At 55.2% G+C, this 26,876-nt stretch overlaps 3 protein-coding genes and 1 long non-coding RNA gene across 4 annotated transcripts; 1 reads left to right on the top strand and 3 right to left on the bottom strand.

Moving 5' to 3' along the window:
- Positions 1 to 249: 249 nt before the first annotated feature.
- On the bottom strand, positions 250 to 8,373 carry LOC122679192. Its single transcript, XR_006336343.1, has 3 exons — positions 7,707 to 8,373; positions 5,362 to 5,476; positions 250 to 713 (listed from the first exon to the last, which is right to left on the bottom strand). It is a non-coding gene; the product is annotated as an uncharacterized LOC122679192 (long non-coding RNA).
- Positions 8,374 to 8,518: 145 nt separating this feature from the next.
- Positions 8,519 to 12,198, top strand: THEM6 (thioesterase superfamily member 6). Its single transcript, XM_043879478.1, has 2 exons — positions 8,519 to 9,253; positions 10,633 to 12,198. Exons 1-2 carry the CDS (start codon positions 8,741 to 8,743, stop codon positions 10,744 to 10,746), a joined length of 627 nt encoding a protein of 208 aa, XP_043735413.1. The 5' UTR covers positions 8,519 to 8,740; the 3' UTR covers positions 10,747 to 12,198.
- Positions 12,199 to 15,149: 2,951 nt separating this feature from the next.
- Positions 15,150 to 16,326, bottom strand: SLURP1 (secreted LY6/PLAUR domain containing 1). The gene is made up of 3 exons (XM_043879516.1): positions 16,231 to 16,326; positions 15,709 to 15,828; positions 15,150 to 15,506 (listed from the first exon to the last, which is right to left on the bottom strand). Exons 1-3 carry the CDS (start codon positions 16,289 to 16,291, stop codon positions 15,307 to 15,309), a joined length of 381 nt encoding a protein of 126 aa, XP_043735451.1. The 5' UTR covers positions 16,292 to 16,326; the 3' UTR covers positions 15,150 to 15,306.
- A 3,520-nt stretch (positions 16,327 to 19,846) lies between these two features.
- LYPD2 (LY6/PLAUR domain containing 2) lies at positions 19,847 to 21,893 on the bottom strand. The gene is made up of 3 exons (XM_043879515.1): positions 21,741 to 21,893; positions 20,479 to 20,598; positions 19,847 to 20,122 (listed from the first exon to the last, which is right to left on the bottom strand). The coding sequence occupies exons 1-3, from the start codon at positions 21,796 to 21,798 to the stop codon at positions 19,914 to 19,916; spliced, it is 387 nt and encodes a 128-aa protein (XP_043735450.1). The 5' UTR covers positions 21,799 to 21,893; the 3' UTR covers positions 19,847 to 19,913.
- Positions 21,894 to 26,876: the final 4,983 nt, after the last annotated feature.

The following is a 26,876-nucleotide window of genomic DNA, read 5'->3' as shown; positions in this document are numbered from 1 at the left end:
ATTAGTAAACCCTTCGCACAGTGTTCTTTGTTCTTCCCCTAATTCTTTCCCTAAAGTTTCAGTAGTGTAAACATGGCTGATGGACAAAGAAAGGGCAGTAAATAATCCAAGCAGCATCCAAAAGTCCTCTTTTGGAGGCAGGGCGAAAGCCCAAGCTTGTCGGCTAATATTTATGCATAATTCTGTTGGGCCCATACACAAAGGAGGGACTTCATAACCTAGAGAGATATTAATTAGTTTTTCTTCTTCTTCAGGATGAGAGGGCCCCTCCAAGTTCCAAGGAGGGGGCATATGTGTTGAGTCATTAGTGGATATGATTGGTCTTACATCTGTCCATTTTATAACCTACAATTAAAAACGGGGGCTAGGTACATAAGCCCAATAAGTGTGATCAATCAAGTCAGCCTGAGTGGGGGAGAAAAAAGCAAGCAAAGCAAGCATAGCGAAGAAAAGTATTTTCAGGATTCCGAGGCATTCCCTGTTGAGAAATCAGATTTTCAGTTTGATTAGTAAGGATTTTTATCTGTCCCCAAGGAGGGAGATCATAAGGTCGGTGATGTCGAGTGTGGCGTTTTTTGGAAGTTCTTAAAGCTGCCATGGCTTGTATTGGAATTCCTTCCTCCTGGGGTTTTTGTTGTTTTGTCTCTAGTCTGAATGCTGGGGGCCCCCTTGAATCTTCTGAAGAGGAAGTCATGTGAGGTCACTGGATCCATCTGGAGAAATAGAAGCATACCCCTTTCCCTGTAAGATTAGTTTCTTAGATTTCCATTGATTAGTTAAACCCATCTTGATATCAAATGGGCAAAGGAAGGCAGGTGTCCTTTAATGTTTCAAAATGTTTTTCTGCTTTTGTCAAAATATCTCCTTGAGGTGAGTTTAAAAAATTTAAAACAAATAAGGCTATGTTAACAATAGTTATAGAAAGAAAGGAAAGCGATAATGATGAAAACATTCCTAGGAAACATTTCAGTCCAAAAGAAAAAAGTCATCTAGAGATCTGTTTGGGACTGGTATTTGGCTGTGGTTTTGAATTAATGGGTTGATTTTCTCTTCATTCAGTACATACATTTTTCCTGATATAAAAAGAAATGGAATCTGACTGTGTTTTAAGCGGTTTGTGTTATTTGGGGCAAAGGATTAGAAGCAAACATTCAAACATTTTTTCCTAAGTGAAATTATTGAAAAACTGATGCGGAACAACTTGACAAATGAAATGTTGCTCATATCCAAATATATTTGACCTTGTCCTTGGAAAAGAAATGCAGCCTGGCAGCTGTTGAATCTCTGTTCAGTGTGTTAAAGAAGGTGATTATACTTTCAAGACAGACCTGAAAAGAAGGTGAATATTTTGCATTTTTGATATTCTTAGGAACAAATAATTTATTTGGCAAATGGTGTCTTTTTTATGTTGTTTTTGTTTTGTATTGTGAAACAGGCATCGAAGTTGATGTTGTTTTAAGAATCTTACAGACTGGAAACAGAAATAAAGCTATATTAACAGTAGTTATAGGCTTAAAGAATATATTGCATTAGAATCTAGTAAAGTCTGTTCTGGATAAGGAAGATAAAAGTGTTCCTGGGTATTTCCCCTTATTTAATTTTTTATTTGCAGTTACAGTGTGTGATGTGTTTGTTTAATTATGTCTTGTGCTTGTGGGTTATAAGGAATGTCTGTGATCTGTTTAATAGAGAAGGAATGTAAAAATTGTTTCAACTGCTTAGAAATATAGGCAGGGGCATTGTCCGTTTTTATAGAACTAGGTGTTCTCATTATCGCAAAGTAAGTTGATAGGTGGGTTATAACATGTTGTGTAGTTTTACCTTGGACAGGTGTGGCCCCTAGAAAAGAAGAATTTGTATTGATTGAGACATGGAAGAAGAAGAGGAAGAAAGTTCAGGGCAATGAGTCACATCCATTTGCCATAAAATTCTCTTTTATTTGTCATAAACCTCTTTTTATATTTTTGTATTCATCATTTTATTTGCCATTTCTTATACCTTTTTATTAAAAGCATATATCTTATTTTTCTTTTTTTTAAAAAAAGCATATATCTTACTTTTCTTTAGCAACTATGAAGTGTCTTGTATTCTAGTATTTTACAGATTGGTGAATATATTTATTATATCATATTATATGTTATAATATATATATTTATTTTTTATATAAATATATACATATTTATTAATAGCTTAAAATCCCTTTAGTTTTTCTGTAAGAAAAACTTTTTGTAAGAAGAAGTTAATGTTCAGTAATTAATGTTTTAAAATCTTACTTCGTTTGGAAATGACCTAGTTATTTAATAAACTTTTATTATTTAGTTTAGTATAACTCCAGAAACTTAAGTTACCCCAATCCTAAGAGATTGTTTTAGATTGTAATAATAGATTATAATAATAGATTATTCTATCAAAAATATAATTATTTTTAATAGAGTTTATCTAAAGGTTTTCATCTCATTTATATATATATATATATATATATAAAAGAGTTACCTTTTTGTTGACAAATTTCGTTTACCTTAAACCTAGGCATAATAAAAGTATTATATAATGTTGATGACTTAAGACATGTCTTAATTAGATTAACAAATAATTATATTTAAATTATATTTACATTTAAATAAACATTATATTTAATATTGAATATTTTTCAGTTCATGTGAAGTTGAATTTAAATAGAGTTTATTAACTTCATATTATCCAAAAACAAAGACATATATTCAGACATAGATAATTTTAGATAGATAGGCATAGTTTTCCATTTGAAATTTAAGATATCTTTTTATTTATTTATTTTGAGTTCCACCAATTTGTTTATGGCTGGAGTCCTTGATAGAGTGGGCTGTGTATCCCAAGGACAGGATGAGAGTTAACTTTAGGTTTTTTCTTAGGCCTGTCTTTGTTTCCCAGGCAGAACTGGAGCTCCAAAAAAGTATTTTAACAAGAACCTTTTCCTAACTGCACGTGTAAGAAGAACCACTTTTGCAATTTTAAAAAAGATTTTCTTTTAATCAGTTTTCTCTGGAGTCTAAAGAATATCATGGCCATTCAGTGTCAAAAATATCATTTCTCCTTTTTGTAGTTATAGTATATTATTAATGATATATGCATGAAGGAATTGCTGTCACATAGGAAGTAAAGCCTTGGCTACAAAATTTTGACAAATACTAGGACTGTTAAGCATAACTTGGGGTAACATAGTCTATTGAAATCTTTTATGAGGCCCGATATGATTAGGATAAGGGAGAGAGAAAGGGACTCTCTCCCAGTCTAAAGGGTGTAAAGGTATATTAAAAAAGCAATCTTGTAAATCAGTAATAATAATGTGCCAATTTTGAGGAATAGTAATAGGTGATGGCATCTCTGGTTGTAATGCACCCATAGGTTTCATAGATGCACTAACTTTTCTAAGGTCTGTTAAGAGACACCATTTGTTAGATTTCTTTTTTATAACAAAAATAGGAGAGTTCCAAGAAGAGCAAGATTCCTCAATATATTTCAATTCTAATTGTGTGTCTATAAGTTCTTTAGTAGCTTGTAATTTTTCTTTCGTAAGGGGACATTGCTCTGTCCAAACAGGCTTGTCATTTTTCTCAGTTATTTTAGTAATTGTTTTGTTTGTTAAATAAGCAGTGGCCCCTAGGAAAAATGTGGTATGTATATCTGAATTTGCCATTGCATAAGTAAGTCCCTTCCTATTAGATTAAGGGGTGCATCTATCACATAAGGTCTTAATGTTGTAGGGTGGCCTTTTGGTCTATCATATGGCTAGATTTGAACATTTTGGTAAATTTCTTGTACTTTGGTTTGAGGAATCCCTGCAATTTGGCAAGAGAACTTTTGTATAGGCCAGGATTTGGACCATAAGTGTTTGGAAATAATAGTAATATTAGATCCAGTGCCGAGGAGACCAGAAAATCTTTTACCATTAATTCTGATATTTATATTTGGTCAGGCATATTCAGACACCAATGATGCCCATAAGGATTGTTTTTGATCTGTACTGCCAAATCCGCCTGTCTGTACATTATTAGAGGAGTTAATAAAAATGTAAGGCAAAAGAAGTAATTGAGCAATTTTGTCCCCCTTTCTGAATTGCCATAGAATCTGAGATGACATCATAATTTGAATCTCTCCCTTATAATTTGAATCAATTATTTCAGGGTAAACAGTAATTCCTTTAGAAGCCAAATTAGATCGGCCAAATAAAAGACTGAAGGTTTGTGGGGGCAGGGGTCCAAAAAGTCCGGTAGGTACTCTAGAAGGGACTGCTTAAGGGTAAAGGAAAAAATCATTTAGGGCTGGTATATTGATGTTGAGGGTTTGAGGGAAAAGATAGAATTTGCCCCTGGTTTTTGTTGTAGGGGACCTGGCGGGGGGGGGGGGGGGGGGGGCGGTGTCCCCTGTTTGGAGTTTCCTGGATAGGTTTTCCTTCAATATCGGATTTAGATTTACAATCTTTGGCCCAATGCATTCCTCTACGGCAGCGAGGGCAAATTCTTGGAGGTTTTTTATTAGCCTTCTTCAGGCAGTCCCTTTTTAAATGGTTTTTATCTCCATGCGTAAAGCATCCTTCATTCCCCTTTTTAAAGGTAGTAACCTTAAAAAAAAATAAATAAATAAAGGTAGTAACCGTTGTTTCAGCTAGTATTTGCATCTTTTGAGTTTTTGATCTTAGATTGTGACAAGCCTTCAAATAATCAATAATAGTCCCAGTCTCACGAATTGCAGCGATAGTTCTTTGACATTCCTGATTTGTATTCTCATAAGCAAGTAATTTCTCTAGCTGTTTCTTGGTTTCTTCTCCGATTACAGTATGGGAAATAGCAGTTTCTAATTTAGCTTAAAAATTAGCATAACTTTCATTAGGTTCCAACAAAGGAGAGACTTTTGGAGTTGAGCCTGTTGGCAGAGGAGGAGCATTTGGAGCAGCCGGGCCAGGGCTAGTAAGAAAATTTTGAAATATTTTAGGTTGTTTTAATTGGGCCTTTTGTAAAGTTTTATCATTTAATTTATATTCATGTAATAAGTGTTCCGTCTGTTGTCGAATATTGGAAGGGCTAGAATTTACCTTGAAATGGCAGAATTACAGCTTTAATGAGAGCCCATGGGGCTAGAAATCAATTGGAATATTTTTTCCTTGTTTGGTGGCTCATTCAACACTTTCTTTGACCCGGTGCCAAATTTCTAAATCAAAACTGCATTTATCAGGGAACCAAGGATTACATTTAACCACTATTTGAAAGTAAGCCTCTATTCATTGACGCGAAACCAAAAGTCCCTGAGCTTTAAACAAACAGTGAAGTAAAACAGAGAAATGATGGGGCTTTCCAGCCGTTTGACCCGTGTCTTAGTACTTACCGACCTCAATAGGTCCAGACCTCAATAAGCCTGGAGTCACTCCGTCCGAAATGCCACGTATACCAGTGTCCGTGTTCTGGGAGCCACTTGTTGGGGTCCTTTAATGGACCGGAACCTGGTGGTCCGGAGTCGACGATAAGAAAGTGAGACAGTCGGAGGGAGGTGAAGAGAGAGAGGGAGAGAAAGACACAGGGACCTAAGCTCTGATGGAGCAAAGGTGCTTTAATGATTTTTCTGTGAGTATATATAGGCTGTAGTACAAGAAATTTCTTTCAATAATGATAAAAATCAGAAAACCAAACATACAGTAACCGTTACCAAGGAAACAAAGCATAATAATGGTCACGAGGTCAGGAGACAATCCACATCTCAAGAAAGGGGGGCGAGACTAAGCAGTTTTGTCATAAAGAGAATGTTTACTAAAGGAGGCCCAAGCCTGTCTCACACAATGACCTCAGTCCTGAGAGCTGCCTACAGTTCTACTCGCTTCTGGCAGAAGCTGATAAGGAACAGAGGACTTATGAGAAATAGCACATAGGAATCCTCCCATTAAACACTCCCTGACAGTCTGGTGAGGTCTTTACAACCTCCAGACATTCTTTTGATTCACTGTAATAACTAATTTGAGAGTATATAACTCCATTGCTAATGCTAGCAAGGGGGTACTCTTTCTGGCCCCTTCTGATGTCTATGTCAGAAGCTTTCTCTATCCCTTTTATACTTTAATAAACCCTATTGCACAAAAGCTCTGAGCGATCAAGCCTCGTCTCTGGCCCTGGATTGAATTCTTCTCCTCCAGAGGCCAAGAATCCCGGCGTCTTTGCGTGGGTTCAGCAACAACTTTTCAGGGTCCAGGGGCTGCCTGCTGGTTCTGACTACAGGCACTGCTGCTTTTGCTTCCTCGGGTGGCGTCTTGAGCCCATGCTTCTCCTCACTTGGAGGCTCGAATCCAGGAGGCGGCCAGTGGAGCTTAGTATGCAGGCCTGCCTCTGGCGGCAATGCCTGGCGCTACCCAGATACGAGAGTCCTTAGGAACCAAGGGGACCCAGAAGTACCCCTCTGTTCATCTGCCCTGCTTGGTTCCGCAGGTTCGGAGGCTCCAGGGCCAAGGGAAGGGATCAAGGTCCTGCACCCAGGACTCCTTCTAGCCCTCCACAAGGTGCCAGCGACCTATCACAAGATCTGTGTGTCCACTGGGTGGGACAGAGGCAGCCGGATGGCGGGGACGTGGAGAAGGCGCTGGTGCTTATGGCATTCACATTTTGAGCACCTTCAGTGCACCAGGCATCCCGCTGGCCTTGGGATTTGGCAGTCAACAAGACAGACCAGCCCTGGCCACGGGAGAGAGCACCCGCTACCTACGGACTGCACCAGTGTAAAAGTACTCTGGGGATCTAGCCCAGTTTGGGTTTCCAGAAAGGGGCAGATGGAAGGGAGGGTCCCCTGTAGAGGGAACAGCATGTGCAGTGTGTGCGTGTCGATGTGCACGTCTGTGTGCGCCCGTGTGTGGTGTGTACATGTGTATGTATGTGTGTGCGTGCATCCGTGTGTGCATGTGTATGTGGGTGCATGTGTGTGCACCCGTGTGTTGTGTGTGCACGTGTGCATGTGTGTATGCGTGTATGCACATGTGTGTGTGTACGTGTGTGTGCTGGGTGACCTGCACAGCAGAAGCTCAGAAGGAGCCAGGTGGTGGGCACACGGGCTGTGAGGAGGGCGGGGCCGCTGGAGCCTCACCCACCAAGCTGCGCTGTGGTCTCCAGAACCAGCTCTCTAGCTATGGGGTCCTCCCCTGGGGGATGGGACAAGGTGGGTGACCACGGCATAGCATTCTATTGACCCTAAGAAGCTAGCCCACCCCCGGACAGACGGCTCGGAGCCCAGCCAGGGCAGGGACAGCATCACAGGCACAAGTGTGAGCATGTGTGGGAAGGGTCTTCTTACTGCCAGGGTTTCCTAGGGCAGGTGGACCCGCCCTGACAGGAAATGAGCCCCCTGTTCCTGGGAGTATCCAAACAGATCCAGGGACCTAGGACAACTCTGGCCCTACTCCGCCCAGCTACTGGTCCCAGAAGCAAAGCCAGAAAAGCAAACCACTCAGCCTCTGCCCGACACTGACCCTGGCGAGGAGGCCGCCTAGCACCCAGCTCCGTGGACTGCAGACCACGGCTGCCCCAGGAGCTTCTTCTTCCCGGCCTGCGAGAGCCCTGCAGCCCAAGCCCACTGGGAGTGGACTGGACAGACAGACGGCTTCCTCAGTCCAGCTGCTGCCAGACACCTTCTCAGAGCCACTGGACTGCAGCCCTCACTCTGCAAGCCCACCCTCCCAGGACTCTAATACTGACCTGAGCAGGCGGCCTCGGGGGTCACTGGCAGATGCGGTCGTTGGAGAGGCCTGAAGGCGGGTTAGGGGAGCTGGTCTTCGCGCAAAGCCCTGCAGAGAAGACGGACAGGACACTGACTCAGTGCAGCAGCGCGTCAGGCCAGGCGTCCCAGGTGCCTAAGTCAAGTTACCATTGAATCCACTGCTGAGTCATTTCAGTTACTAACTCCTCCCTCTCCACCCTGGATGTTCTTTGCTCCCGTTTCTAAAAAGGGCAAAGGGTGGGAATGCTTGGAAATGAGGTTGCGGTTGTCAGGATCTTGGGGGGCAGGGGTGAGTGCAGCGGAGTTAATGAGGTCACAGGCTGAGACTGAACAGGTGTACTGGGGCCACAGTGAGACACTCCTTGAATCCGCCCGCACATGGGGCTGTCGTCCTGCGAAAGCGGGGAGCCCCTGGAGGTTCGGGAGCAGAGGAGGGTCGGTTTCCAGTCGTCTCCAAGTAACGCCGCAGGGGACCGGGCTATGTCCATCCCTCCCGCACAATTCCACAGCCTAGGCCAGGGAAGTGCTGGAGGCTCTCCCAAATTAGATGTGGAATTCCGGGGTCAATCCGAGTCTTCAAGGGCCAGGGAAAGGCGCGAGGGGCTCGCGCTACCAGACACTGGGGGCGACGCTGCGGGAGACCCGGGGACGCTCCTGCGTCTGTAACGCTGGGAGTGACCGCCAGGTGCCGCTGCGACCCCAGGGCTCGCCTCCCTATGCCCCGCCCGCCGCGGAGAAAGCGAAAGACGCTCGCGCCGCGGGGTGGGACAAACCACTGCGAGCGGGGGGGGGTTGCCGCGGCGAGACGCGGTACTTCGCCCGCGGCGCCAGGCGCGTCGCCCCCTCAGCGGGCCTCGCGAGATGGTTCGCTCCGCCCGCGCACTGCTCAACGGTTCCCAGGCCGGCCGGCTGAGCTGCGGAATCAGCGCCGCCGGCTGCAACGCTGCGCGCGGAGCCGGCAACCACGCTGACGCCTCTCCCGCGCCCGGCGCCCGCTGCGGCCGCGGCCACGATGCTGGAGCTGCTCGTAGCGCTGCTGGCCCTGGCCCTAGCCTACTTCGCATTGCTGGACGGCTGGTACCTCGTGCGCGTGCCGTGCGCCGTGCTGCGCGCGCGCCTGCTGCAGCCGCGCGTCCGCGACCTGCTGGCTGAGCAGAGCTACGCGGGCCGCGTGCTGCCCTCGGACTTGGACCTGCTGCTGCACATGAACAACGCGCGCTACCTGCGTGAGGCCGACGTGGCGCGCGCCGCGCACCTGGCCCGCTGTGGTGTGCTCGAGGCGTTGCGCGCGCTCGGGGCGCGCGCCGTGCTGGCTGCTTCCTGCGCGCGCTACCGCCGCTCGCTGCGTCTATTCGAGCCGTTCGAAGTGCGCACGCGCCTGCTGGGCTGGGACGACCGCGCCTTCTACGTGGAGGCGCGCTTCATCAGCCTGCGCGACGGCTTCGTGTGCGCGCTGCTGCGCTCCCGCCAGCACGTGCTGGGCGCCTCGCCAGAGCGAGTCGTTCAGCACCTGTGCAAGCGCAGGGTGAGCGTCCCCCGTCCCCCGCACGTCTCCCCTGGCCCCTGAGGACCCCTGGCCTCCTGGCCCCACACTGCCGCCTCCCTTCTGAGGGACGCTCTCATCCCGCCCTTCCCTTTGGTCCCAGGCCAGGGCCTTCTTCACTGATGCCTTTCTTCGTGAGACCCCTCAGGGTTCCTTGATCACCTCTTTATAGCTGGACTCAGCTTGCCCCTCTCCCGCCGCTTCTTATGAACCTGGCTCCTCAAGGCTCCCTGCCACATCCTCCACATTTTCCAGAACAGGGAAGACCCCTCTCCTCAGGGGGTCCAAGTGTGGCCGAGAGTTCTGAGCCCGTCTCACGGGTTCTCGGTTCTGAACGAAGGATGGAGTTAGGGTGGGGGTGGTGTCGGTGACAGGAGATTGGTGGGTATTCTCAGGACCTGAGACCCCCCCTTCACCCAGATTAGAGCTGAGGGGCTGGGTCACCATCCCCTGTGTTCTGGTGAGAATTGAGCTCTCTAGAGCTGCAGGCCCTGCGCCTTTTCCAGTTGGAGAAAAGAGGGCCGCAGCACTTGCCTGGGGCTCAAGGCCCCTCCCCGGGGTCTGCTCTTCCCAGCCCAGCTGGGCCTGCCGCTGCGGCATGGCAACTGCGCCCTGGGGACGTTGCTGCGGTGCCGGTTGCCAGGGCAGGCTCCTGCTGCAGACAGGTGCCTAATGCTTGGGCACCTGCATGCCAGAGCCAGGACCTGCTGGACCCCTTGGTGCCCTCAGACAGGGCGCTGCCCTCTCTGGCTGTGGACAGGTGCAGAAGAGGGAGACAGCCTCACCTCATGGTGAGGCCATGACTTTGCATTATATCAGAGGTGGGGAAACAGGCTCAGAGAGGCGATGCGAAATGCTTGAGGCTACACAGCAGGCCAGAGGCCCAGCCCGCTGCTTTTCTGTCTCTTTGAGTCAAGGACACCCCCAGAGAGCCTGGATCCCACCCACCTCACACCCACAGAGATGCTGTGTGTGTCCCTTCATTGTCAGGAGAGTGGGAGGGGGGGAGCCATCGAGGCTGTAAATCCGTGGACTCAGCTGCGACCAAAGTGTGGAGGAGAGGGAGCCAAGGCCACTTTTCTGCAGGGGAGGGTGCCATGAGGTCAGGTGTGGGCTGAAGGGTGACTCCCACGTGAGAGGTGAGATGGCCCTCACCCAGCCTGGCAGGGACACCCCGTGGATGTCCGGTCCCAGATGGGGCAGAGGGCCCCAGGTGCAGTGTCGGGTTTAGCGTGGGTCAGGCTGAGCCCAGTGCCCGGGATCTGCGTGCTGAAAGGCTGGTGTGGGGTGACCCAGCCTCGTGGAGAGGGCTGGGCTGCAGCCGAGTCTGGATCCGGTCTCACCCCCATCTCCCTCTGCAGGTGGAGCCCCCAGAGCTGCCGGCTGACCTGCAGCACTGGATCGCCTACAATGAGGCCAGCAGCCAGCTGCTCCGGGCCGAGAGCGGGCTCCACGACGTTCTCAAAGACCAGTGACCGCCACAGCCTGCCATCCCTGCCCACCAGCCTTGACCTGGAGGCCGTTGCCCACCCTTCCCCACCTGCCAGGGGGCAGAGAGTGCAGCATGGGCCGGCTGGACTGGGCCCTCTCTGAGCTGGAGTGACCTTGCGACCCACCCAGCCCCCTCACATGCTCAAGGCCCTCCCCTGCCTCCATTATTGATGCCCCTCCATACCCCATCCCATGCCAAGCACGGGGTGGGGGTGATGCAGGCACCCAGGCCAGATCTGCCCTCTGGGTGGTGACGATGGGCAAACCAGGAGGCCCAGGGCCCTTGGCATGCAGGCAGCAGGGGCTTGGGGTGGGCTGCCTTGCAGGTGAAGCCAGGCTTCCGTGCTCTGAGTGGGCGGGTGCCTGGCGCAGGGAGCGGGCTGGAGTTGCCTTGAGTGCCAGAGCTTGGAGTCTGAGGCTGCCATTGGGGGTGAGGCCGGAGCAGTCCTGGAGGTAGGGCCGGGGGCGGGGCAGGGAGCGGGCCAAGGCCTGGGTCCTGATATGGGCCCCCGAGGAGCTGGAAGGATCAGAGCAGCATTTCAAGGCAGATCCCTCTGCTGCGCGTGGGGGCGGGGCAGAGTGTGGCCAGGCAGACGGGCCCAGGGCACTCAGGAGAGAGGCCTGGTCACCAGGTGCTGGGGTGGCAGCGGGGCCTTGGAGAGTACGGTGGGCCCAGCGCAGGTCAGCTGTGCAGCGGCTCTGGTGGAGGCGGTGAGCTGTCACAGCTGGGGGTGGGGGGTCCTAGTCAGAACCTGCTGCTGAGGAGGGACTGGGGAGAGGCATGGGGTCCTGCCTGGGTGCCCTCACCTGTCTGCACCCCTTGGTGCCCATAGGACCGTGCTGTGTGACCCCAGCTGGGGTCCTGCCCTCTCTGGGCCTGTAGCGCCTCTGCCCTCCCGCTGGGGCTGTCCTTGCCTGGCCCGACGTCCTGCCCGGCTGTTGATCTGTTTGTTTCTTCCTGTGCTGAGAGCTGCTTCCTGCAGGGGGCTGGGGCTGCTCAAGCAGCTCTGTCCTGGTGTCACCAGCCTGCTGAGGTGCCGGCCGGGGCCTGCCCGCTCTCTTGCCTTGCAGCTGGAGCGAGGGTGGCTTGGGGAGAAGCAGGAACTGGTCCAGGGCCTTGGAGAGCACGAGGGCAGTGCAGGTGGGCCTCGTCCCTGACTGGGGACAGTCCAGGCTCTGGGGGTGGGTTCTGCCCCGGGCAGGGTGCCCGCTCACCTGTGCCCCTTCAGCTGCCCCTGCCAGCCCCCGGGGCAGCCCAGAGGGGCCCAGGGTTGCTCCCTGGCCGCCTCGTCCACCCCCCGCCGGCGGGGCCAGGAGCACGGCCACGGCCCTCTTCTTCCCCTGCCCCCACGACATGGTCCTCCTCAGCCACGGGGAACACTGCTGTGTTTCTGTTTTATTTAAGGAAAGCCCAAGAGTAAAGGCCTTCAACGTGAGCGTGCTGGGGAGTCTTCATTTCCGAAGCCCTTCTGATGTGGGGCGGGGGGTGCTGTCGGGATTGCTGGGTGAACTTGGGGTCCACGCTGGCAGGGCAGGACTTGTGCCCGTTCTGCGGATCATGGGGTTGAGGCCAGAAAGGAGCTGCCCCAAGCCCTTTACAGATTGGCCCTCTCCTCTGTGGTTGTCCACAGAGGCTTGGGAGGTGCCACCCCAGACTCTGGGTCTGGGCCCCCAGGCTCCTGGGCTCACTAGGCAGGGTGAGGGCTGGCAGGTGGGGCAGAGGTCAGTGGGCTTTAGTGGGGGTGGAGAGGGTGAGCAGAGGGACTGTTGTGCAGGCACCCCCAGGAGGGCAGGGATGGGACCCCTGGGACGGAAGGCAGGTGCGTGGGGGGGGGGGGGTGGTGTCCATGCTCTGCCTGCCTGCCCCAGCAGGGGCCAGCACTGGGGCCTGGGAGAGAAGGGCCATTGGAAGTGGCTGGGTGTGCAGCAGGCTATTCAGCGATGGGGTGGTGGGGCTGGAGAAGCTCGGAGCAGGGCAGTGCTGCGCTGCCAGGGTGGTTGGCTGGAGCCTCAGCCCTTTTCACCTTCCATCTTCCCTGAGGGCCCTGAGGCCTGCCAGGCGAGGCCTCGTGCCTGTCCTGAGCCAATGGCCACGTAAAGGTCACATGGGCCCCCTCCCAGAAGGTCTGTTTCTCTTCACGTGATACATGTTTGCAGAGGGCCTGTAGGGAGGGGCGGCAGGGTTTGGGGGATCGTGGCAGGTGACTGAGCTGACTGCTGCCAGACAGGACAAGTTCTTGGCGGGACCACAGACAGGAAATGGTGCACTGAGCCAGTGGCCCCCTAGTGGCTGGCTGGGGAGATGGGATGGAGGTGCCTGGGCATGGTCTGCCCCGCTTGGCACGGTTGTTGGTGGCGGGCGGGTGGCGGGGGGGGTGTTCAGGATGGTCACAGGCATCTAGGCTGTGTGTGGCTGCCCCAGGGGTATGGGGACTTCTGTGTCCACTTCAGGAGATGCAGCCTAGCTGGGGGGTGGGGAGGGGAGGCTCTGGGTCCGCACTTGGAGGACAGGCCTGTAGTAGAGGAGAGAAGGGTACCTGTTGACTAGGGGGCCTGGCTTCAGGACTGGGCTTTGGGAGTGTATCTGCAGCCTAGTTCTCACAAGATCCACTGATCCCATGCAGTGGCCGCTTTTGTTGAGAAGCTCAAGTGACTGTCAGCCCGCATGTGGGTTGGGCCCTGGTTCTCCCTGGACCACCCTCCCCCTCCCGCAGGCCAGTGGCTACAGGACCGTCCACCCCAGGCCCCCGCCCCTGTGGTCTGTGCGGTGTCTGGCTCCCCAGGTGACCCCCCACCCCCTGCCACCTGCCTGCAGGACGTCCCGGGAGGCGGAGCTCCTGGGGGAGGTGGTGGCATTCCTCGCCATCTGTCCTGATGGAAGAGGTACTCATGGTGGAAGAGGGGCCCTTCTTTCTCTGGCCAGTGAGCAGGGGGCGGAGGGCCCATTATGGAGCGTCTCCCCGCCACAGCTCTTTGTGACCCACCCACTTCCACGTGACGGGAGGTGGGGGTGTGCGATCAGCACCCACTTGCCTCAAGGCCCCACACGCTTGCAGACGGTGTGGGCAGCTGCCGTCCACCCTGCAGCCACCTGCTAGCCACTCTTGTGGCCCCCAGCCGTGACCTACCCAGCTCCCACAGGGGCGCAGACCAGCGGGCGTGCCCAGGGCCAGGGCAGGGGCTTGGCGGGCCCCCGTGCGCTCAGGCTGCCCTGCATGGCTCCCGCTGGAGGTGTGGGCAGGGAGGACCCATGACCCTGGTGCTGGGCAAGGAGTCCGAGGGGTGCGCGCCCTCTGCTGGCCACGTGGAGGCCCCGCAGGTGCCTGCCCCCACCCACCCGCCTTCTCTGGGAGCAGGCAGCTGCCACGCCTCTACCAGCTGCACACCTGCCCTGCACCCCTGAAGCGCCCAGAGGTGCCCCCCTCTTGCTCTGCTGGTGAGACTGAAGGGGGCAGTGACGTGGCTTCACTGTGCCCCAAGGTGAGTGGTGGCCCTGGCCTCCAAGTGCAGGGTCACATCAGGGGTGGTCTGGAAGTCTGGCTGTGATGCAGAATGTGGAGAATCTCCAGCCCAGACGCCCGACGGCAAGGTGGACACTGACAGGTGGGGGTCAGTCCAGCTCCTGCTTCCCACTCCCTGCAGTGGGGCTTGAGCAACGGGACGCCAAGGACAGCTGGCAGGGTTTCCTGGGGCCTAAGGATCCTGGTCTCCAGGGGGTGGTCAGCCCCCAAGGACACTCTGCAGCCCATCCTTGAGCAGACAGGCCAGACCACGGGGGGCCCCTGAAGCCCCTGAACCAGCCCTGGGGGTCTGAGGCGAGCGGGCACAGCCTTCGTGTTTCATACACACACTCCTCTCTAATCTCAGCTGTCCCTGGGGCTCAGGGTGTAATAGGCCTGTTGTCTCACAGGAGGCAACTGGGGCCTGGGGAGTTGTGTGGGTGCCCGCAGACCCAGGTACACCCAACCCCACACCCTTGGGAAGACCCAGTCTGGGGGGGCAGGCCATCCCCACATGCCCTCTTCCCCAGGTCCCCACCTTGCTGCCGCGGCGGACCTGGGCCCCACAGACCCACCCACCCTCGGAGAACACTGGATTCCACCCCTTTTCCTCCCCATCCCGGGGAGGGGCATGGGGTGGGGGAATGCCTCCAGAGCCCCAGGAAATATTCTGGAAGCAGAGTCAGATTTTCCTTGGGTGGAGCAACAAGTCCTGGTCGGACTGCAGGAAGTCATTTGTCCCCAAAGCCTCTGCCCGCCTGTCTGTGAAGCAGCTCAGAACGGCAGTGGTGGGCACGAGGCTCAAGTGCCGGAACACGGCTGGTCCCACCCAGCTCCCCAAAGGCGGCCCTGTGGGCTCTCAGTGTCCAGAAGGAAGAGATGGTCTCCTAGGTTTATTTATGTACCCCACAGGTTTAGGGGAGGAGGGCAGAGGGTGCCCCAAAACAATTCTCTCCCCTGGGGTCCCATGAGTAGCCTGGTGCCTGCTGAGCTCGGACCGTGGGCGCGTGCCAACAGAGCGGCCAGCCGGCAGTGTCGGGCACCTCAGGGAAGGAGGTGGCTGAGGACCACGGCCCCCAGGGGGGCCAGGGCTCCCGCACTGAGCCTGGCAGCGCCCACGGAGTTGCAGAGGTCGTGGAAGCAGCAGAAGATGGGGTGGGCAGCCCCGATGCTGTCTGGGTCGGTGGCCTCGCAGGACCTGGCACAGGTGCTGGTCACCACGGGGCTCTCATTGAAGGGGAACTCTGGAGGGAGGGCAGGCATCAGAGCGCGGTCACCCCGCCCCGGCCTTCCCTGGCCATCCCAGTCTGCGCCCTTCACCTTGCTCTTCCTGCCTCCTCCCAGGACACCCTAACTGACCACCGGCCTGGAAGTCACCCCGGCCCCTGCTGGGGTCTGCAGTGTGGCCCTGAGGTGGGAGCTGGGAGCCCCGGGCCCCCGCCGCACCTGCCTCCACCGTCACCAGCGTGGTCTTGCAGGCTATTTCGTCCGGCTTGCAGTAGGTAATGTTCTTGCACAGAGGAAGGGCCGTGGGCTGCTCACAGGTGATGCAACTTAAGGCCTCACCTGGGGAGGGACGGGAGCAGACCCTCACCACCCGGCCCTGAGACCCACCCTGGGGGTCGCAGGAAGGGCAGGAGAAGAGGCCAGGGGTGGTCCAGTCCTGGGCCCTTCCCCATGGGTCTGCCTGGAGCATGTGTTGGCGTCCCTCCCTGGGGGAGCACCTTGCCCCGCTGAGCCCCTTCAGGCCCAGCCTCCCGGCTTAGATGTGATCCCTGCACCCCCAACCCGAGCCTCGGTCTCCCTGCCTGGAGAGCAGGCCGTGACCCCTGCCCCGGGTGGAGCCGGGCTCAGGACCAGAGGGTAAGGGCTACCAGTCCAGGTGGTGACCCCCTCCCCGCCGCGGAGGTGCGCTGGGCGAGGATCAGCGCCAGGCCCCCTGCCGGCCAGCCGCACCGCCCCTCTCACCCAGGCGCACGACCGAGGCCGCGGTGAGCAGCAGGGCCAGCAGGGCCCCGGGGACGGCCATCCCTTAGTCAAGCTGAGCGGCCACGGTCTCCGCCGGCCGCCTGTGGGGATTTATACCCAGCCCTTGGGTCCCCACTCTGGGTGGTGGCAGGAGCCGCCCATGAGTCAGCTGGGTGGAAGCTGGGGAGGCAGCTGGTGGAGGACTCGTGGGTGCGGGCCCTCGGGGCGGGAGCCCTGGGTGCTGGAGCTGGCCGGCCCCTCCCCTGGCCGCCGCACGGGAGCCACGGGCCGCCTGTCAGGCTCTGGCCTGGACTCAGGTCTCTCCCAAACTCACCCAGGCCAGGGCCCATCCCTCCACCCTAGACGTCCTCTGCCGGGCGTGTACCTGATCCTGTCCCCGCACCCCTGAGCTGAGGTCCGGAGTGGCGGTGTCAGACCAGGTGCAGAGGAGGCGAGTGCCTGGTGAGGCGCGGGGGTGGCCTGGAGCCAGCAGGCCCCTTTCTGCTGCCGAGTGTGGTGCCCCGGGCCCACATCCCTGATGGTGCCCTCATCACCGCCAGCCACTTCCTCACAAATGGCCTTTAGACCAGGCCTGAGCTTCCTGTTCCCGGCCCCAGACAGCAGGGCTCCCGGACCCGCCGTGAGGCCCGCCTCTCACCTCGCGCTGCCCAGCATCCACCCTGCGCTCTGCCTCTCGCTGACCTTGCCACCTGTCCACCCCGTGCCAAAGGCCTGGGTCCCGTCTGCTGTCCCAGCCTTGGATTTCTCTGTCCTCGGAGGGCACAGTGGGTGGGTGGGTGGTGTGTGGATGGACGGGCGGATGGATGATGGATGGTTGAAAAGACAGACAACTGGGTGATGCTTGAGCGAGTGGATGGGTGGAGGGAGGAATGAAAGGATGGACGATGCATGGGTGGTGGGCGGGCTGGTTGGAAAGGGAGGGGGCATGTTCTGGCATTTGAGGCTCGTGCCCACTTATTCTTTCACCACTTATGAAAGAATAAGTGGTGGGGAGGTGGTGGATGAAGGAGTATGTGCTGGATGGAGGGTGGGAGTGGGCCGTGCCGCAGGGCAGGGAGTTACACCCCAGTCTCAGGGCAGGGTGACGTGCTGGGAGGAGCTTGGGGCTGGCCCTTGGGAGGCCTAGGTTTGAGTCTTGGCTGTGCTGCCGTCTGTCTGTGACCTTGGGGTGACTCTCCTTCCTCCAGACTGCATTTCTGTTTCTGTGATGGAACTAGGGACCCAGGGCATTTGGAGGGCAGAAGTGACCTGGCCTCGTGGATGGGGAGGTGGTTGCAAGGAAACAAAGGGAATTGTTTGCAAAGGGAGGACCGTAGTTAATGCAGGTTAAACGAGGGAGTCACACGCAGGCGTGGGCCCAGAACGCAGTGGGGCGGCCCTTCCCCGGGGCCTGGGCCGTGGAGGCACCGAGGACTGTGTGAGTGGAGCCGGGCAGGGTCTGGTGTGGAGCCTCAGAGACGGGGTGGGTCCTGGCAGCCCCAGTCTTCTGTGTGACCAGGTCTGCTCGTGAGCCACCCTGACCCCCTTCTTTCAGGTGTAAAGCAGGCAGAGGACCATAGCCCAGGGGGCAGCTGTGAAAACTAGCCGGCGAAGGTCGCGGTGGTGATGAATGTGGAGCAGCGGCCAGGTGGGCTGGTCTGGGCTCCAGGCCAGGAGACCCAGTGGGCCGTCGGGGCAGGCCCCCTGGAAAGTAGTCTTGAAGGAGCCGGAAGACCTTGGAGGTGGAGATGGCAGGGAGGGTGCTGAGAGGGGTGGGGTAGTGACCAGGGTGGACACACAGCCTTCCCGTGTTTGCCTGTAGGGCTATGTGTGCGTGTGTTTGCAGAGTCATGCCTGGGTGCATAGTCGCTTTAGTTGTGTCTGACTCCTTGCGGCCCTATTGACTGTAGCCTTCCAGGCTCCTCCTCCATGGGATTCTCCAGGCAAGAATACTGCAGTGGGTTGCTATGCCCTGACCCAGGGATCAAACCGGGGTCTCCTGCATTGCAGGCGGATTCTTTACCAGCTGAGCTACCAGGGGAGCCCTTACTGAGTCTCAATCCCGGCTTTAAGGCTTAAGTGGCCCACGACCATCCTTGTTTTTGTGAGAGACATGGCAAGAGCCAGGTGGGAGTCCTGGTGGATAGCTGAGGGCAGGGTTCCTCCTTGACAAGGTCAGCACCCAGAGACACGGCCCCGGGGGTGGCGTCTGAGACTGTGTGAACGTTCCTGGCCTCCTGGCCCCTGCTGTTCTGGGGCTTTGTCCAAGGTGCTCTCCCAGCAGCAGATCTGCAAGGGTCCTGCCCCTGGGAGCTGGCTGGGACTGCGAGTCTTGCCCCCAGGAAGAGGAGGTGTGGCGTTCCCAGGGTCCGAGGGACAGGCGGCCCCCGAGGCTGCCCGCCTCCCGTCCCGCAGGCGTGGGCGTCCTCAGTGGGACCCGACTGTGCATCCAGCAGCTGCCTCCCTCCATCCAGGGGCAGGAAACCCTTAAAGGGGCTGACGGACAGTGGGGGCTCTCCGGACTCAGGGCTGTGGGCTGGGGGGCACCTAGTGGTGCAGAAGGAAGGCCGTGCAGCCCCGTCTCAACGTGCCTAGAGACTCAGTGCTGTGTGCACCCAGGGCCTCAGAGCAGCTTCCGTAGCAGGGCGGGGCAGAGACCAGGGGTGCATCCCAGGGTACCCAGGGTCCATCTCCTGCCCTCCACCCTCCTCCAGTGCCCAAGCTTGTGCTAATAGGCCCTGGGGGAGGGGCGGGGGCAGGAAGGGGGTATGAGAGCCTGTGGGGTGGGGGCTCCCTGGGGAGGCAGCCTGGAGGCTTTGGGGCTGGCCCAAGGCCCGGGGAGACAGGGCTCTCTTCTGCACTGGAGCTTGGGCTGCCTGGGGGCCAGGGGGTGGGCTTGGTGAGGCGGGGCTGGGGGCTTTCTGGGGGGCTTTCTGAGGGGCTTTCTGGGGTGGGCCTGGAGAGGGACTGGAGCTCACCCTCCAGCCTCCCGGGCTCTGCCCCCTCCGCCACACGACACAGGGGACCCTGTCACCACAGGCCTGACCCGGGGTAAGGCCTCTTTCAGGACTGGGCCAGTGAGCCTTGGGGGCTTTGTGGAGTAATCCCAGGTCCTGGTCCTCTCTTGGTCCCCCTTGCCTACCTTCCACCTGGCCCGGCCTGCCATCCTGTACCCAGCCAACGTCTCTGTCATTCAAGGGCGGTCCTAATGCCCCCGCCTCCGAGAGGCCACCCCTGATCCAGCCCTGGTGGATGTGGTGTGCCCCCTGTGGGCCCCACTTCCTGTCCTGCCACAGCCAGGCCCCCCGAGCTAGGTCTGCTGGGTGTGCAGGACCAGTGGGTGTCTCAGGACTAGTGGGTGTCCAGGTCTAGTGGATGTGCAGGTCTAGTGACCATCCCCCCTTACCCCATCACAGGGAGATGGAGGGCCCACAGACAGATGGGGCAGCGGAGTGGCTGAGAGAGAGCCTGGGCCGGGCAGAGTGGGTGGGGAGATGGAGGGGCTAGAAGGGCCAAGGGAACACGGCCTAGGCTGAGGAGCCAGAGCTGCAGCGGGCAGCCCTCCCCCCGTCCAGTGGGCAGGTCTGCTCCCAGAAAACAGATTCAGGAGGCCTGGTGCAGGTGTGGGCCATGATTCTTCAGAGGCGCTGGGGGCTGGGCTACACGGGGCTGCGGGCCGGGGTCTAGAGATGGAGGCTCAAGAGTGGGGCGAGCAGGAGGAGGGCGCTGGCCAGGCCTCGGGGACCACCCAGGGCGGGCGCCCCATCCACGTTGCACAGGTCAGTGTTGCAGCAGGACACGGGCCGGGTCCAGCCGATGCCGTCCACATCTGAGGGCACGCACTTGCTGGCACAGGACTTGGTCACCGTGGAGTCCCCCAGGAAGGGGTACACTGAGGGCACGGGGGCGCCCGTGTCAGGCTGGCCCCCGAGCCCCAGCCCAGCCGCCTCCCGCAGCACCCACTCTGCCTCAGCCCCTCCGTGACCCGGCCCCTCCTTCCTTCTACCACCCTTGCACCAGGGGCGAGCGGTGGCTTGTTCAGGATGCCTCGAGGGGTGAGGCTGCTCCATGACTCCCCAGCCAGGCTGCAAGAGCCTCCCACTCCAGGAAGGAGGGTGAGGAAAGAGGGAGGCAGCCTGGCTGCTTGGACCGAAAGCCCTCTCTAGATGACACAGGGGGGGCCGCCCTCCGCACACAGGGCCCGGGCTGGAGGCAGCTCCGACCCCGGGGCGCGGCCCGCCCACTGACCTGTCTCCAGGGAGTACAGTGTGGTCTTGCACATGGTCTCGTTGGCGTTGCAGGTGGCGATGGTGATGCAGCTGGACACGCTGATGGGCTCGGGACACGTGTAGCATTGCAGGGTGACCACTGGGGAAGGAGCGGCCGGGGCCAGTCAGGCAGGCCTGTCCCTCCCAAGCCTTGGGACCCGAGAGCTCAGGTTTGAGGGGGACAACACCACCGAGCCTCCAGTTTCCCACCGACCAAAACCCCAGGAAGATTCAAGAGCCGCGAGCTGGGTCCCTGAGTCCTGAGGCAGAGTGTGCCCCTGGGGGTCGGGCTCAGCCTGCTGGCCAAAGCCGAGATGAAGCAGTGTTGGGGGTGCTGGGGAGGCACGCAGAGGTGGGGCCGCACCCACGCCTCTGCAATAAAGGGCCCGGCAGGGGCCGGGAGGACCTCCCTGCAGCAGGTGACCCCCTGCACGCCCCAGGCGTCCTCATCAGCAACATGCAGGACCCCAAGTGCTGCAGGGGGATGGGAGATCAGGCAGGGAGGTGTATGGCTGCAGGGTGGGCTGGGCCGGGCCTTCTGTGCTGCTGGTGGAAGCTTAACAAGGGAGAGGAGGAGAGCTCAGGCCCAGAGGGACCCAGGCGGGTCAAGGCACGGGCTGGAAGGCTGACCCCTTCCCTCCAGCGCCACTGGTGCCCCAGGCAGACCCCCGCAGCCTGGCCCTCCGCCCCCCCTGTTGTTACTGTGTCTCCCAGGACACCTCCGTTTCCTTCTGGGCAGGACCGCCTGGCTGGGGCCCACCCCACCAGCTCCTCCTTGGGTTGGGAGTGGGGCCAGTGAGGGTCTGGGCATCTGAGACCCAAGTCCCCCAGGATGTCCGGTTCGCTTCCCTCTTCTCTGCCTCCTGCCACCCCCACCCCGGGGGTGCCTCCCCGGGGTCCCCACGGCATGTCCTGCATCCTGCCCCGGGAACCACAGCCCGGAATCTGGGAATGTCACTCTGACCTTGCCCGCCTGTCCCAGCGGAGAGCCCATCCCTGGTGCCCATGCCCCTGATGAAGGGCCATTCCCCGCACTGGGCACCCAGGGCCTTGGCGGCCAACCACCCTGCCAGTCCCAGCCCTGGACAGTGCCTCCCGCTGTCCCTGTCCTCACCCTCCCTGGGCCGCAGGCGCCCCTCTGCTGGTGCCTGTCGGTGCCTGCCCCCCACGCCCTCCTCACCTCCCTGCTTTCTGCCTCTCCCTGGCCCCCGCTGCCCCCTCCGGCTGCCGGGCACCCCTCACCGAGCTCACAGCAGGCGGCCAGCACCAGCACCGGCAGTGCCAGCCGTGTCCCCCACATGGTCTGGTTCCTGCCGCGCGTCGGTCCTGGGCCTGCCCCCCGGGGATGGGAGCACCGTGCCGCCACCCGACCAGTCAGCCGAGCAGACTAGGGGGATCGGTTTCCCAGGTGGCGGAGGTACGGAGGCCCGCCCCCTGCCCAGGGGCCCCACCCGCCTCCACCTGGACCCGCTCCTCCATGGCTCTCCTCCGCCCCTCCCCACCCCTTCCTCATTCCTCTGCCTCCCGCAGTCTGGGCCCCTCCCCGCACCCTCATGACCCCCTAGTGACCCCCCTCTTATGGTTGGGGGTCCTCGCCTGCCTCTGTAACTCTCGGGGGTGCTCCGACTTCTCCCCACCAGACGGCACTGCCCCTCAGGATGGCCTCAGCCTGCTTGGAAGGGAGCAGCAGAGGGGGGCTCCCCTGCACCCTGACTCCTGCTGCTGTCAGGGGCCTTGGATGCCCACTCCTGTCTGTGGTGTTGAGTCCTGGTCTAGTGGTTCTGGGTTTGAGTCCTCCCAGGGTGCCCAGGCCCCAGTGCACGGCTTCTTTGAGGGGGTCACGTGGGGCGTCGTGATGGGGAAATGGTCGCCTGGACAACCAGCCAAAATGTGCTCAGAGGATTAAAGGCACAAAGACAACAAAACTGCTGGGTCAACAGAAAGATCCTGGACGATGTGGGGGAGGGGTGGGGTTGCAGGGGGACACGAATCCTGGTGTCCCTTCCAGGGGCTGGCACACCTTGGTCGGAGCCCCTGGCCCCACTCCAGGTCAGCGAGTTGACAGGATGGGCCTGGCCCCAGACTCAGAAGGGGGAGAAATGGATTCGGATTCAGATTCTGGTCCTAGGTTCAAGCGGCTGGAGGCACTGCTAGCCCGCCCACACACCCCCACCCCGGCCCCCGCCCCGGGGGTGCACCTCGGCCTCTCCGGGGTCTGCCCTGTCTGTGACCCTACCTCCCCGCTCTGGGCCCCACGCTGCCCCAGTCAGCGAGGGTAGGTGCAGGACAGGGCTGTTGACAGGCCTGGTTGGCCGGGCTGGGCTTGACTCACCGGGCTCCACCACAGCCCCGCTGGGCTCCTCCCTCCTCTCCCAGATCTCGCTCCGCTCCAGCTCCACCCCTGCTTTCCTGCTCCGGGGTGTCCTTCCCTCCTCTCATCCTGTGGCTGAAATTCTGCCTGGGAGCCCCCCACCCCACCCGATCGCCCCCATTGGCCTTTTCTAGTCCCGGGGGCAGCAGCTCCATGTGGGCTGTGGTCTTTGATCCCGAGACTGGGAGGGCTGCGTCTCCCTGGGCACCAGGGTGGAGAGGGGCGCCTAGCCTTCCCTAAACACCCAGAAGGTGTCGGACGCCCCGCCTGCTGCCTGCCAGACCTGGTTCCTGACACCACGGCTAGTGGCGGTGCTAGAGTTTCAGATGCGGGATGAGAGGCTGACGCAGCGAGTTGACAGGTTGGTCACTTGGAAGCTGGGCTGGGCGGCGGCCAAGACGGCAGCCCGGCCTGTCTGATTCCGCCACTCCCCAGACCTCTGGGTTGATGCTGGGCGAGGCTAACAGGAACAGACAGCACCTCACACACGCCAGCTTCCTCCTGGGCCATTCTTCCAGCGTCTGGCCCAGCCCAACGCCTTCCGTCCTCAGACCCAGGGACCCCACCTGTCCTTTTCTGGAACAAGTCTGGCCTCTGGGCATTAGCTCCTCCTAGAGTTTCTGCCTGACCCCCACAGGGAGACACAGACTGAGCCTCTCTGAAGTCGCAGCTGTGCACAGGGTGAGGAGGAATGTGCCCCAGCCAGGGTCTGGGTGCTCTGCTGGGAAGCCTCCCTGCTAGGAGGTCTATGCCCTTCGCTGCTCCTCTAGGAGCCTCAGGGTCAGTGTGCACAGTGTGACCAGGGTCAGAGTGTGACCAGAGTCAGGCTCAGTGTGTGACAGGGGTCGGGGGTCAGGTGTCACCATCACTTTGTCTGGGAAGCTCTTGTGTCCTTAGAAAGAACAAACTAGACCAGTAGGTTAAAAAGGCAGGGAGCAAAGGTCAGTAAAAGAATTACCATAACCAGCAGTCTAAGCAGGAGTAGGAACCAGGAGCAACTTCGATCTTGGTCCAGATAGAGTCAACACTTGGGTTACCCTCTTCACAGGAATGGAGCCATTTGGAGTGGTCATATATATTTTCTGATGTATTTTTCTATTAACCTAGTGTTATTGATGTAGGTACAACAGACCCAGTTAGAAGTAGTTGAAGGACTGACAACATGAACTTTAGCAGACAAAATAAATCTTTTTTTTTTTCCCAGGAGAATGAGCCTGAAAGCCAATCTGGACCTGGTGCTTTGCCAGATAGCCAGTTGTCTAAGTTTGTCTGAGTAGGTTCTAGCCATTTAATGTGGTATTAACATATAAGCCAAAGTAGTTGTCTCCAGTAACAATTTTACTGTTTTTCTAGGTATGAGAAGACGTAAGAATTTGGGCCCAAGAAAATCCTTACATGAAAATATCTAACTATCTGAAGGCCTGTTTTGTCCATTTTCCCAGAGCTCAAAGTAAATGCCTAATTTCTGATCTCTGCCCTGAATTCCTTTCAGGGGGTGTTGAAGGGCAGCAGCTGTACTGGCCATGATTTAACCTTTGTAGAGGCACACAGCAAGTGCCAGGCTTCAGTCGGCAGGGCCCCTTCACAGCTATAAGTTGACCATGATTTGGGGGCATTTCATGACCATTTTGTCCCACGGTGCTAGGAATGCTTACTCCCAGATCTGTCAAAGATTTCACTCATCGGCCACTCAGTGTGCTGTTTCTGGACCAGGCCCCGTGAGTAGCAAAAGTCTCTGGACCACACCTGACTTACTGGCCTCTTGGTCCAGGGAAATAGTCCCTCTTGTTGCTTCTGTAATATTGTGGAGTCACAATATTACAATCATTGATCGCATATGGAACTGTAGCCCATCATTTTATCAGTGGCTCAGTCACACACTTGGTAATGTAAGAAACAACACTTTTTGAAACAGGCAATATAGAAAACAATATAATAAATAATATATATTATATTAAATATATTTATAACTTATATTAAATATGTTAAATTCTGTTAATAACAAAATTTATTTACCTAGTTAATTTTAATTTAATCTTAGAAAGCCCCCTCCCTTTTTAAACAAATCTTGAAGAGGTAATATTTTTGCACAGGCCTCTGAATGAAACCATAGCTCTCTGTGATGACAAGCTTAAGAAGCACGTTTAAAATCTTGTTGCAATTCAATAGGCAAAGCAACCTGGTTGCTGCTGTGACAAATAACATTTTAAGAGTAACGAGAACTATGACTAGTAACATTCTACCAGGACATGTCAGATCTTTATGAATTCCATTTAATTGTTAGAACATCTGTATTAGCAACACCTACCATACAATATTTACTGTATGAGGAGTTACTCACTTAGCGAAAATAACAATGAAAGATTTCAAAGGCAGTTCAACATCTTAAGAAAGCCTGTATCAGGTACAAAGCTCTTTTATCAGGTTCCACTTTCCAAAAACCTTTTTTTGTGTGTATCCAATCACTTTTCCCACTCAGAAACAGTCACCTGTGAGCCAGACCTACTTTCTTTTTCCTTAATAAAATGCAATTTTGTTCCTCATACCCTGTTTACCAAAAACACACATCCTCCTCTCTTTAAGGAACCAAGAACTGATCTTTATCTTAGCATTCCATAGATTGGAGAGCATAAATACCAGTTATAATTTCTAAAAGCCTTTGCTTTCTTATAGAAAACATCTCAGGATGGCACCAACCATTCTTCATTAATAGTCCAAAATGTTTTTAGTTTTTCTGTAAGAGGAAATTAGTTTTCAGTAATCAGTGTTTCAGAATCTTATTTTATTTAGAAAATGACCTAGCTAGTCCATAAACTTTTTCATCTCTTAGTTTAGGACAACCCTAAAAATTCAGGTTACCAAAATCTGGACAGACTGTTTTAGACATTCCTAAAGAATAATTATTCTTAACAGAGTTTATCTAAAAACTCCAATCTCATTTGCATTCTTTCCTTAAAAAAATTTTCACTTGAGTTACTTTCCTTGCTGACAAACTTGTAACAGATATGACAAAATTTTATTTAACTTATATTAAACATAGCCACAATGAAAATATTATGCTTAATGTTAATGACTCTGAGGCCTGTCTATATTAGATCAATAAACATTAATACCAGCTGTTAATTTAATACTAAATACTTCCCAGTTTACATGAACCTGAAATTTATTTAGCTTAATTTTTCTTAGAATTAAGTGCATTTGTACTTAGAATTACAAGTTTCACTTGTAAGTGCTTACTTTTCTTTAAACCAATTGAATAGAGTTCATTCACAAATTAACCTCAGCAATATTATCTAAAGACAAAAACACATATTGAGACACACATACATACCTGAACAGACAGGGATGTCATAGTTTCTGATTGAGATTTAAAATGTCTCTTAGCCCCCTTTTTTCCCTTTGGCTTGAAATTCTATTAAAAATTACCTCAAAGCTAAAGTTTCAGGCAAGGTGGGCTGTGTATCTCAAGGACATAAGAGTTAACCTCAAGTTTTCTTTAGGTATATATTTTTTAACAAGCTTTGTGAATGTTGCTCAATTGTGTGTTGCTCTGTGACCCCATGGACTATACAGTCCATGGAATTTTCCAGGCCAGAATACTGGAGTGGATAGCCTTTTGCTTATCTAGGGGATCTTCCCAGCCCAGGTCTCCCTCATTGCAGGCAGATTCTTTACCAGCTGAGCCACCAGGGAAGCCCAAGAATACTGGAGTGGGATAGGCCTATCCCTTCTCCAGCGGATCTTCCCGACCCAGGGATTGAACTGGGGCCTCCCGCATTGCAGATGGATTCTTTACCAACTGAGCTATCAGGGAACAAGCTTTTAACAAGCCAGTTGTTTTTAATTGCATATGCAAAAAGAACTGATTTTGCAATTTCAAAAGAAATTTTGTTTCAGCCCATTTTCTCCAGAGTCTAAAGAATATTGTGGCCACATTCTTTTTTCCTTTTGTGATCATGGTCTCGTAATTAAATTTAAATCAGAGAGTGTTCAAATTGACTCTGACA

Source organism: Cervus elaphus, chromosome 21 (assembly GCF_910594005.1).
Source record: "Cervus elaphus chromosome 21, mCerEla1.1, whole genome shotgun sequence".
In the NCBI taxonomy this organism is placed as follows: domain Eukaryota; kingdom Metazoa; phylum Chordata; class Mammalia; order Artiodactyla; family Cervidae; genus Cervus; species Cervus elaphus.
The sequence above is the reverse complement of the archived record's forward strand: the minus strand, read 5'-3'. Positions and strand labels throughout refer to the sequence as shown.

Bases quoted from the DNA above. Each gene is read 5' to 3' on its own strand.
- THEM6 (XM_043879478.1), top strand. From the start codon at position 8,741: ATGCTGGAGCTGCTCGTAGCGCTGCTGGCCCTGGCCCTAGCCTACTTC. The intron at 9,254-10,632 runs GTGAGCGTCCCC...CTCCCTCTGCAG, and splicing joins AGCACCTGTGCAAGCGCAGG to GTGGAGCCCCCAGAGCTGCC.
- SLURP1 (XM_043879516.1), bottom strand. From the start codon at position 16,291: ATGGCCGTCCCCGGGGCCCTGCTGGCCCTGCTGCTCACCGCGGCCTCG. The intron at 15,829-16,230 runs GTGAGAGGGGCG...GTCCCTCCCCAG, and splicing joins GGCCTCGGTCGTGCGCCTGG to GTGAGGCCTTAAGTTGCATC. The intron at 15,507-15,708 runs GTGCGGCGGGGG...CCCTCCCTCCAG, and splicing joins GCTGGTGACGGTGGAGGCAG to AGTTCCCCTTCAATGAGAGC.
- LYPD2 (XM_043879515.1), bottom strand. From the start codon at position 21,798: ATGTGGGGGACACGGCTGGCACTGCCGGTGCTGGTGCTGGCCGCCTGC. The intron at 20,599-21,740 runs GTGAGGGGTGCC...CTCCTTCCCCAG, and splicing joins GGCCGCCTGCTGTGAGCTCG to TGGTCACCCTGCAATGCTAC. The intron at 20,123-20,478 runs GTCAGTGGGCGG...CCGTGCCCTCAG, and splicing joins ACTGTACTCCCTGGAGACAG to TGTACCCCTTCCTGGGGGAC.